Genomic DNA, 12,712 nt, shown 5'->3' with positions numbered 1-12,712 from the left:
TTTCGCATTGCGATTGCATCATAAGTTGCATTACGAAGATGCATTGACGATGCACCTGTCTCTTACATTTGTCCCTCTCTTTGTGTATGTAATGTGTTAAACAATGCATAGTAAACAGTAAAAATATGAAAGGAGATCTGTGTGTGTGTGTGTGATTGTAATCGAATAAATCGTGTATTGCAGAATTTCATTTCCATCGTGATATACCGACGACGATGTAGTGCCGGATATAGTATGTATATCTTTAAATGAACGACTATCAAGCGACTATAATATGCCTATGTTATATCTAATCTCCTCTGCACTCGCGTGTGAGCATATATGTGTGTTAATACTGTTATTAATATAAAAGATTCGAAACAAAGTTATAATTGCTTAAGATCTAAGAAAAAATTTTCAGTTAATTCATTTTTTATCAATATATTACCGACTAACCTTTAAAGAACAGGGTTTATTTTTAAATCTTATAGTATTTTCTGAATAACATTCGTTGTAATTATTTTCATAGTATTTCTTGCTTCAAAATATAATATTTTAGTACCACTGCAACGACTTTCTCGTCCTATAAAAATGCTAACTTCAATTAACTTTTCTTCTAATTCTGAAAATTCTGAAAAGATAAAGATTAAATTAAATCGAAATTAATGTTCATTCACATTGGTAGATAAAAATGAACATTAGAAAGCATAATGAACAAAATTCTTATGTTATGTACAATATTTATTAAGCCTATTTCGTCGTTGTAATTCGCATAATTGAACAACATCGCGCATTAATAATAGACGTTGTCCGTTGCGGAACTTCCTTCCTTCAAGGAACGCACAATCGATCCTCGAGGAAAGGAACCCCGGCGTCATGAAGACGGAATTGATACATTTTATTCAAGTTGTATGCGCCTCCCTGCCACCCGTCGCGACGCCATTCATTCTCGATACACGGATGCCAGCGGTTTGTGGTCCACGATGAAGTCGTTGACACCATAATGTGACGTGCAAGAAACCCCTCCCGATTCGTTCTAAAGAGCCGCGATCGCTCGATCTTGCTGATGGGACAATAAGTTGCGCCGATTCGCATTCGTTGTGATGTCCTTACCGTCACTTTACTTCGCATGTCTGATCGAGTACGATATAGACAGTTTCGCTAAAATGAATGAAATTGTGGTAGTGACGATCGAAAAGTGTAAAGGAAACTTTGAATTTATTTTTTATTTAATAGTATGATATTATTAGTCACAACTTGGGAGATCGGAAGGAAGCTAATAATATAATATGATTATATATATTTAAAAAACATGAAAATATCATGTAACTTTGATATATGCGTTTTTCTTCACTTTAAGCATAGTTTATATCCTCACCATAAAAATATCAAATCAGTGCAGGTACAGTTCTAATTAAGAAATAATTGAAGTGTGTGCTTCTATTTATCCATCACTATTATCTCAGAATATGACGTCGAAAACAAGAAAACACGTGATAAAAATGTTTGCAAACTATGTTTGAATAGAAATATTTTTCAATAAATAATTATAATACGAAATTGGATCGATGAAAAGAAATTTTTTAATGAGAATAAATTTTTTAATAAACTGCATTTGCAATTGTGATAGATTAGACTTATTATTTTATTAAAAATAATTTGGAAACCAATAATCTTTTTTTATCTCAGGTAATAAAAATTAAATCATATTTATTTTAATATATTATTAATTTGAAAGTTTGTCATAGCTGTCTATACTTATTTCGTTTTTTGCTAAACAACATTTTTAAATATATATATGTGGCTCTTTATCAATTAATGAAAGTTTTCAGTATGTATTTTACAAGTCGGTTTTATCGATTATAAGTATTATTTTACTGAAACATTTTTCCATATTATTATAATATATTTTGCAAGATTTTTATTGTATATCTTCTCGTTTCTGACGCCACAATCCGATATAGTACAGCAGTGAGTGAACAGAAGCTTGAAATGATGGCAATGACTTCACAAATTATATTAATAATCTCTAATTAATTTCTTATTAAAGACATGATAACAAATATAGAATAATTGCACAAATCTAATGATTATATTATCAAAATGGTGAGAATTCGAAAAATTTTGCTGGACAAATTTAAAGGGCTCGGAATTGACGCTTCGCGTGATCGTTATAGCATAACATAACGATTTTAATCCGCGTTTATTACATACTCTCAATCATCATTTCAGCATTCTCACTTTCCTTGTCCTCTCCGGAGCGCGTACATAGCATGGCAGCGCGCATTGACATTGATTCCCTTTGTCGGAGTGCACGAGGGTGACGCGGACGCGAGAAGGACGGTTGCGTAACAATGCGAAAACGCAAGAGAGCATCCGACGAAAAGCTCGTATCGCATTCCCATAAGTGGCGGAGGGAATCCCGCAGAGACGTCCTCACGTTCTCTACCCCATATATCCCGCGTTTCAACCCCCGTCGTCCCGTCTCGCGTCCCCGCAGCTTGTACAGCTCTTTCTCGCTCTTTCTCACTCTCACGCGAGTTGAAGGGGGAGGCGCCAGGTAGATGCATACACCGACGGTAGAGCGGCACCGAGATACCCCGTGGCGCAGACTGAATAACTCATAATTGGGCCTCCTGGCCCACTGCCATTCACGCCTCCGTCGCACTACAAAGACGTCTCGTGAAGGAGCAAAACCCCCGTAAGACTCCGCATTTGCGTTTCACTCGTTCGACTCGTATCTGTCCCTCGGGGAGTAATCGACGATCGTCCAAGTCGTGCTGAAGAGTAATTTTATCTTATCGTCTACAAAGTGAAATCTGGTTAAGTATTATTGGGGCATGATCAACTACTATTTATAGCGAAGTAATGTCGTGAAGTAATTGATTACTGTATAATCAAAAGGATCACAATGTTCTTGACTGAAAACGAGATACCTTCGTATGTAAATGTATATTTATTAACGCCATTATATGTTTATATGTGGGGAAAGTAGTTATGTTTATATGTATCATAAGAAAATTGCGTGCTTGCAGGCATTGTCTTTAAAAAAAACACAGATATTTTTCAAGTGCATATTTTGAAAAGAACAACACACAATACAGATGCAGTCACATTACAAGTCGGATTAATTTAATTTTTTATTTATTACATCACCAACATTCATCAAAGATATTATATTATGACAAAGTAAAACAATTGTAATACAATTTTATTTTACTACTTATATTAAATTAACATTTACTGTGACCTTTGCATAAGATTCGATTGATTTTGGAGACCGGTCGGTTAGTGATCTTCGTCATCTTCTTCGTAATCCTCATATTCTATTTCAACATAATTCGGCAATTCATCACCATGAACAAAATCGTCGCCATTTGCAGAATAGTTCTGATCTATTTTATCATCGTTTATAGTTCGTCCGATAGCAAAATCATCCTGATAATCCAGTTTTGCAGTAGAGAACGATCGATCAAACATTATATTGAACAGACCGACATCCCTATAATTACGTTGTATGAAATAACTCATTGTTGCAGCAATAAATGATCATCGATCGCAAGTGTATATATATAGTTACGATAAAATAGATAATGTGAATAATCTCGATAACATAAATTACAAAAAAAAATCAGAGAAATTACTAATCAGAATAGAAAATATTGGAAAAATAAAATTTTTAAAGAATATTTTTCTTTCTGAATTACTTAATCTTCAAATTTTGAAAACGCGTTTGCCAATAGAATCCAAGCGAGAGAACTAACTTGGCAATAATTGGAATCGTGCCATTAATAATCCTAGATTGAATGTTGAACCACTTAAACACGGCGTCCATAGAAATGATTGATTCGTTACGTGTGCTTATAATCTTTTCAATATTCTGCTTTTCCTGTTTTTTATATGAATTGATTATGCGATCCAAGCTCGTCGGCTTTTCTGAGGAAATCATTTTGACTTTATCGCATTTTTTGTCTTTTGTGAGGTTCTTCTTGCATTCATTTATCTCTTTGAATTCGCGATCTATCTGTTCCTTCATCAATTCTTTCATAGACTTTTCTGCAACGAACAATTAAAGGAAAGGAATTTATTGCAACAAGAATTTAGTATAGTTACTCCTCTTTCATGAATCATAATATAAGAAAGAATTAAAAAATCCATAATTCTTTCATACAATTTACCTTTCACAGATGGTGGTGCTTTCGCTGGTTCTTTTTGAAGCTTTTCGTCTACAACAAAAAAAATAATTAATTAAAAATTTCGTAAAATTGAAGAATTTCTATAAATTATAATACAAAAAAAAATTAAAGATTTTGAGATCTTTATTTTTAAAAGAGAGATGTGTCACTTTTCAGAATAACAATTCACTCTAAAAATTTTAGAATATATAATGTACAGGACGTTTTAAGATCTTAGACGCAAACTTGGTAAAGCTTATGAAAAGAATCAACTTTTGTTAAGGAAACTGTCAACTGATACATTTTTAAGGAGCTACACGTCTGGTCGCATTATATTTGACCCATTTGAATACCAGCTTACATCCTTTGATTTTATTTTTTCAAAGAGATAATAAAAAAAGCAAAAACTTAAATTAGTATCATCAGAGGAACGTAATGCTGCCGCGCTATCAATTATGTATCTCACATCCGGTACAAACAGGGATGCATAGCTCTTTAACAATGCATCGGGGAGAATGTAAGTTCCTTAATAAAAGTTGTTTCTTTTGATAAGATTTCTATCATCCCTTAAAGCTTATCCCTGAGATCTCAAAACACTCTGTGTATAATAATTATAATTAAATTAAGCTAAATAATATTAAATTAAGTTTATCTTACCACTTTTAAGTTCTTTTTTTCTGTCGTCACAAAATTCCTTGTGGGGGGATTTACTGGATTCGCAAAATTTCCCGATATCTTTTATCATAGACTGACAATTTTGCGTCTTATCAGTAGCCTTTTTTCTCGACATACATTTAACAGTACTTTTCGCGCACTTTTTCTTAGTCTCGCAATTTTCCTCTTTTTTGTTGTTCATTTTTGGTTTTCCATAAGACGGAGGTCTTTGATCTTTTTTGTTGTTGCTGCAGCTAGCATAAAATCTTTTCCTTACATTTTTGTCGAGAATGATATCGGAAATCGAATTGGAGAAAGATTTACGATTCCGTGGGACGGAGAAAATTGATTGTTTCGTAATATCGTTTGTTGAGTAATATCGTTTTCCGTTTACTTTGCTATAGTTTTTATCACTAGTTCGAGATGATTTGCTTTTGCGATTGCTGTTAGATCGCTTTCGATCGTTTTCGTTGCACTTTTCGTTCTCACTAATGTCGCACTTTACACGCTTGTTGCAATTTGATTCAAAATCATCCGTTTTTTTCAAGGAATCTTGACAGGTTTTAGGTGGTTCATCAGGTTTTTCGCAATCGTAACGTTGCGTATTTAATTTTGATTGCCGCCCTGATTAAGATATTAAAATAAAAAATTACGTATAGTAAAAAAATAGAGATAAATGCCAAAATAAATTAATAGATTAGTGAAGAAAGGATATAAAAACGTACAATATATGGAAAAGGAAACAGGAAAAATTAGAGAATGAATAAATCAATAAACGTAGAATTCATTAAGATATGCTAAAGCTAAATACTAAATCATAATAATGGCAGCTAATGTTAAATTAATATAATGATGACAATAACAATAATAATTTTGACCTACTATTCTGAATATATGAGATACATCAATTTCAGATGTTTCATGAAGTATCACGTGAATATTAAATTAAATTTTAATATTTCTTAACGAGAATTATTACTATTATAACAATGATTATGTTGATCTGCGTTACTTTTATTACATCTGTCAAGATCTTGTTTCTGTGAATTACTACAAGTAGAATCTCTCGATTGCTGTGCGCGATCCTTTGATGAGACTCGTGCTTTATTCTTGTTCCGACGATTCTTAGTACATCGATTCTTCTGCTTCCCAGTGCATGGATTTCGTTCGTTCAGTTCAGAACACATGTACTTAGGTTTTCTCTTTTGTTGTTTCTCATCCACGTCATCTTGAGACTTTTTACTTTCATTCTGACAGCGGTTGCTCGTGTCGGAAGGATCGGCGGATTTTTTCGACTTTGAAGTGCAGGAAAACGATTGCAGTCTCATCAGAGAAAGACGATCTGCGATTTTCAGTCTCATATTAAATATCAATCGTTAGTATTACTTAATTAATATTACTATAGTTGAAAACTATAACTATAAAACGCTTTCCATTGAATTACTGTATGCACATATGTATGTATATTAACTCTTCGTTGATATATACTGTGGTGTGAACCCCCCACAAAATTATTTTAATTCTCTGAAACTCAATTTTCTTTTATTTTGTAGAACAAAAATACAATGTTTATAAAAACATCTCTGTTTTTTCAATTCCCAAAATAGCCTACATTTAATATGCAAAATAAATACGTTTTATCCAAAATCAACTTACAAACTAATTTTTTTTTCAAAGTATCATATCTGAATAACAATTCTGTAAATTTTTAACTTTTAATATTAAATTTTTTAAAAATTACAATTTTTTAAAGATTTTTCTCTATTCATTGAACTCAAGATTTTTTTTTCACAAAAACTGTAATAAAATTTCAATCTATCTGAATGTTTTCTACAGACCTTGAAATTAACTTATAATTTTTTTCATATTGATTGGATTTTTTCCAATAATAAGAATATCAGTTGTTTAAACATTGCTCCGGGTCACCCAGTATAAAAAAGCAAAAAAATCACCTCTGTGTCAATGAAGAATTAAATTGAGGATTATTTAAGGCTCTTGTCCATTCGTTACAATCTTTAGTCACAATCATTATCTCCGATAATGTCAGAAGCGAAGCAACATAATGAAAATTTTAAAATAAATTAAAATAGGAACGTTCAAAATAAAACTTTTTTAACTATATTAAAATAAATATAGAAATATTTTTAAATAAAACAATATTTGTGTTTCATAGAGTATTGTAAAATATCGCAAAAACTCTTCTTTTATTCTGAAATAATAAAATCATATTTATCTCAATTTGATAGCTGTAATACAGCTTATGCTTTGTTTTTTGGTTAGGTATAATTTAATTTGAAATATATGGTTATTTATTGATTATCAGAATACAAAGGTATATTTTACAACTCTATTCTATTAAAAATGTTGTTTTATTAAAAAATACTCACATTTTAATACAGTATATTTTTCTCGCTTTGTCATGATCCAAGATGACTGTAACGAATAGACAGAAGCTTTAAGCTATAAATTTAAAAAGTTAAGAATTATTATAACTAGGACTTCAAGACACCTGGATGCGATCGCGTGTTTCTCAAACGAATAATCGATGTATTCGCACTCTGATCCTTCTTCACGTTTTCAAACTCTCGAATAGATTGCTGAATCACGGTCCAACTTTTTGAGGAGAAAGCACGACACGGTACAGAAGGTAGACACAACGAAGTCTTTCGAAATTCTTGATTTCCCAAACTTCTGGAGTAGGTCAAGTTACCAAATCGAGACGATGTTCTCAAATTTTCAAATAAATATGAGATTGTAGGCGTTTGCAAAACGCATCGAGAAGTGTGCGAAAACTGAATCTGTTGCTTCGTTGTGCTCGAAAGATCTTTCTGCGTGTAATTCCGAACTTCTGGAGATTGCGACAAGTCATATTTTCGTGAACATTGATTATCCTGTAATTTGAACTGATCTCGTGACTCTTGCTGCTTGATTTCTAGTGTTTCTAATTCCAACTTTGCGGAAGATAAAGAATCGAAATTTTTCCCAGTGGTACAAATCAATAAATCATCAGTTGACTCTTGCTCGATTGTATGATTAATTTTGGGTTCTTGAAAAGTGAACATTATTTCTGAACGGCAGTCATCGCAGTGGACATTACCAGATTCTATTACAGTATTGTCGTTATACATAAAATCAAAATCATTAGCCTGAATGTTTGAAAGCCTTTTGTAATATTCGTTTCTAGATACTGGATTTCCATCTAATAACTCTTCATACTTAATGAGAGGTTTCAATGACTTTGGACGCGTTATTTCCGTATTCACTTTGAGAGGCGAAGACAAAAAATATATGGGTGATCGAGAACTGAAGGATGTCATAGTGATTTCAGATAAATCCATCCATGTTGTGAAGATAGGTTTCAGATTATTGGAAACTGTTGTTAAATTAATTCTTCTGCTCTCACAATCATTCTCTTGCATGCGAGAGGAGTTGAGGAAAATTGAAAGACAACGCTTAAATTTATTCGTGGGCGCGTGCGTTTCATACTAATTTGTGTGTCATAAAGAAAAATATTATTCAATTTATAAACACAATTGAATATTTTTCTATTTAAAATAATTTTAGTTCTTTATGTATTTATATTTTATATTAATATTTATTATTTATTTTGCTATCTTTATGTATTTTTCTTCTTCGTAGATTAGTTTTGATCAGATTTTTTTATGTATTTTTACATATTATTTTCAATATACAATTTATTTAAAAAAATTAAGTACAAATTATCGAAACTTTTTAGAAATGTTATTATAAGACTTAATATCTTCTTGTCACCTTATTTATAACTTATTTATAAAATTATTAATTTTTTACTAATTGAAGAGAGGTTAATTTTGTGGAATACCTGCAAGGATTTAGTAGGCAGAATATATGATAGATTATGCAATGCCCATATCCTGAATCCATTCATATTTTTTTTTATTCATGTAATATTTAATTAAATTAATTTAAATTTCAATCTATATATATTGAGAATTTTGAAAGTTTGGAATAATACAGAGAATTTTGTTATAAGTGTCAAAAACGATTTGAAGTTTTCAACATATTGTTCTAGAAATGACATTGCATTCAACAATCGACGGTCGATTGGCTACGTAAATATTTAAACGTTTGATAATAAAATATTGCAAATCGAAAAATTTGAGAAAATCGCATTTTCTAAACGACATTATTGGACAAGTCGAATATAAATAATATAAAATATTATTATTGTCATAAACAAGGACACTGTGTGTGTGACAATATCTTTCGTTCAATGATCGAGAGTATCGTTAATATATCGGTTACAGAATTTTTTAACAATAAAATCGCATCATCTGTACTCGCGCCTTTGAAATCGAAAAATCTTATTATGCAGAAAAAAATCTGATCGGGAGTCGGTTGAATGTGTGTAATACAATATTTGCATTTACTGCAATTTTTAATGTAATGTAACGTAATACTCGTCATGCGAACGAGTTTAATGATCAGCGAACGTGACTCTACGCTTGTTGGCGTTCGCTTTTCTTCTTCCACGAGCCTTGACCTTCTTTGGAAACACGAATTTCAAAGTCTCGAGATGTTCATTAGATTCCTCCTTTGCAAATTCATCGCCATCTTGCGTGTTATAGTCGGAAGTGGGCGGTTGCAATGAACTCCAAAATTGATTCTATATATACAGGCAGTTACATTTATTTGCTATTAACTTTTATTATGTATTATTGTTACATTTACTTTTAATTACAACTAATAATTAATAAGTTATAATTGCAATTTATAATTTGTAAATTCACGAATTTGTACTGTGATTATTATCGTATGAGAACCTTCTTTTACCTTGATTGATGAAGATTGCTCTTTATGTATTCATATTTATTATTTACCGGGCATTGAGAGGTGGAAGTGGCCTGGTTCGGCTCCTGTTTGGATGATCGCGCGGTACACGAACTTCTATCCAACTTCGTTGGGATTCGTTCCTCACTGTTCTCCATTGATCGAAAATTGAGCGAAATGGATGCCACAACTTTGTCTCGTTATTGTCGCAAGCATGCATCTTCGAAATGCACAAAAGTTAATCGAATCTTTGTATTTTCAGCATGACTTAAATTAAATGAATTTATTAAATCACAATATAAAATGTTGTTCTTACCGATATAGCGTTCTTGCGAGGAGAAAGTAGTTTTAGTGAGTTTTTAAAAGTAGAAAATAATTTTTGTGTAGTATAGATGCTGTTCATGTCAACTTTAGATATATATAATTTGTGTGATAATTCTTTTCTCAGGAAAATTTTAGGTTTTTATAATCAAAAAAGTATTTTGTCATCACCTTTCATGTACACGTCACATTGTGAAACAGATTACGATCGATATTTCAGAACGTAAATTTTCATGATATGAGGAGATATTTTCAATGCAATAAGTACGACATAAATATACAAGCATATTTGCAATCGTGAAAGTATAAAGCAATCATAATTTCTCACGGACAGAAAAGACTGAAAGTTTTAATACATAAATTTTCTTAATTATTTTAATATGACATGTAATTTTTTTTTGTAATTATATGTTTTCTATTCGTCTGCTTATATTCCTAATTAAATATATTGCACGTGCATTCGCACACATTATCGCGTGTACGCTCTGTCGTTTACGAAAAGCATACTGTTGTAATCAATGTAATCATCGCGTTGCACAGTACTGTCCGTCCAAGTCGATACACCTATGAAGCGTTACTTAATCCATATAAGGGTGTTGGAGAACTTGGAACTTGGTCTACGTTTCCGACCGCATTAACGAGCCAAGTTCTCGTTGTTGACGACTCGCGGGGGAGTAATTTAATCGTGCACTTCGTTGCAGGCGGTGCAACGTATAGTTAATGAGTAGAATCGGCAAAGCAGTTCGCTAAAGCATAAGTACGACGGCACGAAGTTACACAGATATAGGTATAGAGAAAAGTTATAGGTATATCAAAAAGGGCAACAAGGGGTTAAAAAAAACTTAGCAGTGCTTGCACATATCCTGTAATATCTAATATTGATTACACTAATACTGATTACATTATATGATCATTAAAAACAAATTTCTTTTAAATTGGCTTCAAGATTAATCGATAAAAGGAACAATTTATCTCTAACGGATTTAACTTTGGCGATAGTTCTTTAATAAATTCATAGATCCAATTCATTCAATTTTTACAAATTAATATCGATTATTACGGCTATTATAAATAGCTATAATAATCAATATTAATTTGTAAGAGTTAATTGGATGAATTGGATTCATAAATTTATTAAAAAATTATTGCCGAAGTTATATTCTTTACACGTTCGCCCTATAAAATCAATTCAACAGAATTTATTCTACTCGAGTATGTTTCTACGTCTAACTGATTCAGTGCTCGTGATACGCGACGGCAATCAACTTTACTTAATGAATACCGTTCGCGCGAAACGAGTGCATTTCTCCACGGATGCCTCGAGTTCGATTAATTCGAAACAAAGTTAAAGTCAGGTGACGTCCAGCCGGCAGGGCGAGCGAGCGCAATCGAGCGAGTGCAAGCGGGTAACGTAATACGGAGTCAGACTACCTGAGCGATCTGACAGCTAGCTATAGGAACAAAATCGGTCGGCGCATCCGATCGTCCGGCACAGCTGGGTTTTACGAGGCAACATTAAATTACGAATAAATTTCACATAACACCGAGCCAAAGCGTTACACAAATATATATATGGTTGAAGAATAATAATGTAATCTGGTATACAAGATAGCGCCTATACCCGCGCAATTAAACGAATGCACCGACGAGTATATCAATAACGAAATTACTAATTAATGTAAATAATATGACAGTAAATTAATATTTCGTTATTTGTATAATATATTATATTGTATATTGCATGTTATATATGTATTCGAAGAAATTATAATAAAAAAATAGTATAAATAGTATTAATTATCAACGTATTCTGTGTTGTTAAAAATATTATTAGTTGTTATAAAGAATTAAAATATCGACCAATGTTAACATATTTCTTTTCATATTCAATAATTAAAATTTTAATTTATAATTTTGCTGGTTGTTAATTTTATCTACCTTAAAAAATTCAAATTTAAGTTACTAAAATTACTTTGTTACACATTTTGTATAATGCATATAATATATGTGTATATTATAATGTATTATTACGCAATGACTCGACTGAGAAAAACCATTGGTTTCATTGGAGCATGCTCTGTGGAAGAGACAAACGTCAGCGGCGAACAGATCGATTATTTGCGTCCATGGAAACCACAGTTGGACCAATGCGAAGAGGCTAGTCTCCTTTTTGGACAGGCGCATCTGCCTTTTCCACCCGCGCGGCTTTCATTATTGTGTTATAAATAATTTATATATATATAACATATACATATGTATAACTTTTCAGTGCCAAATATGTCTTACCTACTATTATTTTATATAAGTCTTTTGCATAATATCATATATGTATATCTTATTTTATTTTATTGTTTTATGTTGATTTAATTGTTATTTTATATAAAGTGTATTCATTAACAAAATTTTATTAAATACGGTTAATTATCAATTAAATGACATTTTATATGCATAGTAAAGATGTAAAATTTAGTAAATATAGATATTTATTTATTAGCAATATATGTATTTACTAAAATGTATACGTTTACTATGACAAATGGCTCGCAATATTATGCTTTTATTAAGGAATTGTAGCAAATATATGTATTGTCTAGTAAATAAATACGTTTACTAAAAATAATAGACATTCTTTAGGTGATATTTTTGCCAAACCTTTACGTATATACATATATTGATTAAATTTGATAAGTGTATACCTTTACTAAATTTAAAGCTTTTATTGAGACATATACAGATATACATATATAAAATTATATATCTCATATACATACATA

At 31.4% G+C, this 12,712-nt stretch overlaps 2 protein-coding genes across 3 annotated transcripts; both read right to left on the bottom strand.

Annotated features, from left to right (window-relative positions):
- Window positions 1–739: 739 nt before the first annotated feature.
- Window positions 740–2,589, bottom strand: LOC108753923. Its single transcript, XM_018495916.1, has 2 exons — window positions 2,221–2,589; window positions 740–1,140 (listed from the first exon to the last, which is right to left on the bottom strand). Exons 1-2 carry the CDS (start codon window positions 2,547–2,549, stop codon window positions 1,095–1,097), a joined length of 375 nt encoding a protein of 124 aa, XP_018351418.1. The 5' UTR covers window positions 2,550–2,589; the 3' UTR covers window positions 740–1,094.
- A 593-nt stretch (window positions 2,590–3,182) lies between these two features.
- Window positions 3,183–10,119, bottom strand: LOC108753922. Of its 2 annotated transcripts, none has more exons than XM_018495914.1 (9): window positions 9,934–10,119; window positions 9,668–9,837; window positions 8,650–9,453; window positions 7,318–8,293; window positions 5,821–6,150; window positions 4,812–5,432; window positions 4,158–4,205; window positions 3,744–4,035; window positions 3,183–3,481 (listed from the first exon to the last, which is right to left on the bottom strand). In XM_018495914.1, the coding sequence occupies exons 3-9, from the start codon at window positions 8,713–8,715 to the stop codon at window positions 3,268–3,270; spliced, it is 2,547 nt and encodes an 848-aa protein (XP_018351416.1). In that variant the 5' UTR covers window positions 8,716–9,453; window positions 9,668–9,837; window positions 9,934–10,119; the 3' UTR covers window positions 3,183–3,267. The 2 variants fall into 2 exon arrangements, with proteins under 2 accessions (XP_018351416.1, XP_018351417.1); XM_018495915.1 differs by having other exon boundaries at window positions 5,830–6,150.
- Window positions 10,120–12,712: the final 2,593 nt, after the last annotated feature.

The sequence above is a fragment of the Trachymyrmex septentrionalis genome, unplaced genomic scaffold (genome assembly GCF_001594115.1).
Source record: "Trachymyrmex septentrionalis isolate Tsep2-gDNA-1 unplaced genomic scaffold, Tsep1.0 scaffold73, whole genome shotgun sequence".
Taxonomy (NCBI): Eukaryota; Metazoa; Arthropoda; class Insecta; order Hymenoptera; family Formicidae; genus Trachymyrmex; species Trachymyrmex septentrionalis.
The sequence above is the reverse complement of the archived record's forward strand: the minus strand, read 5'-3'. Positions and strand labels throughout refer to the sequence as shown.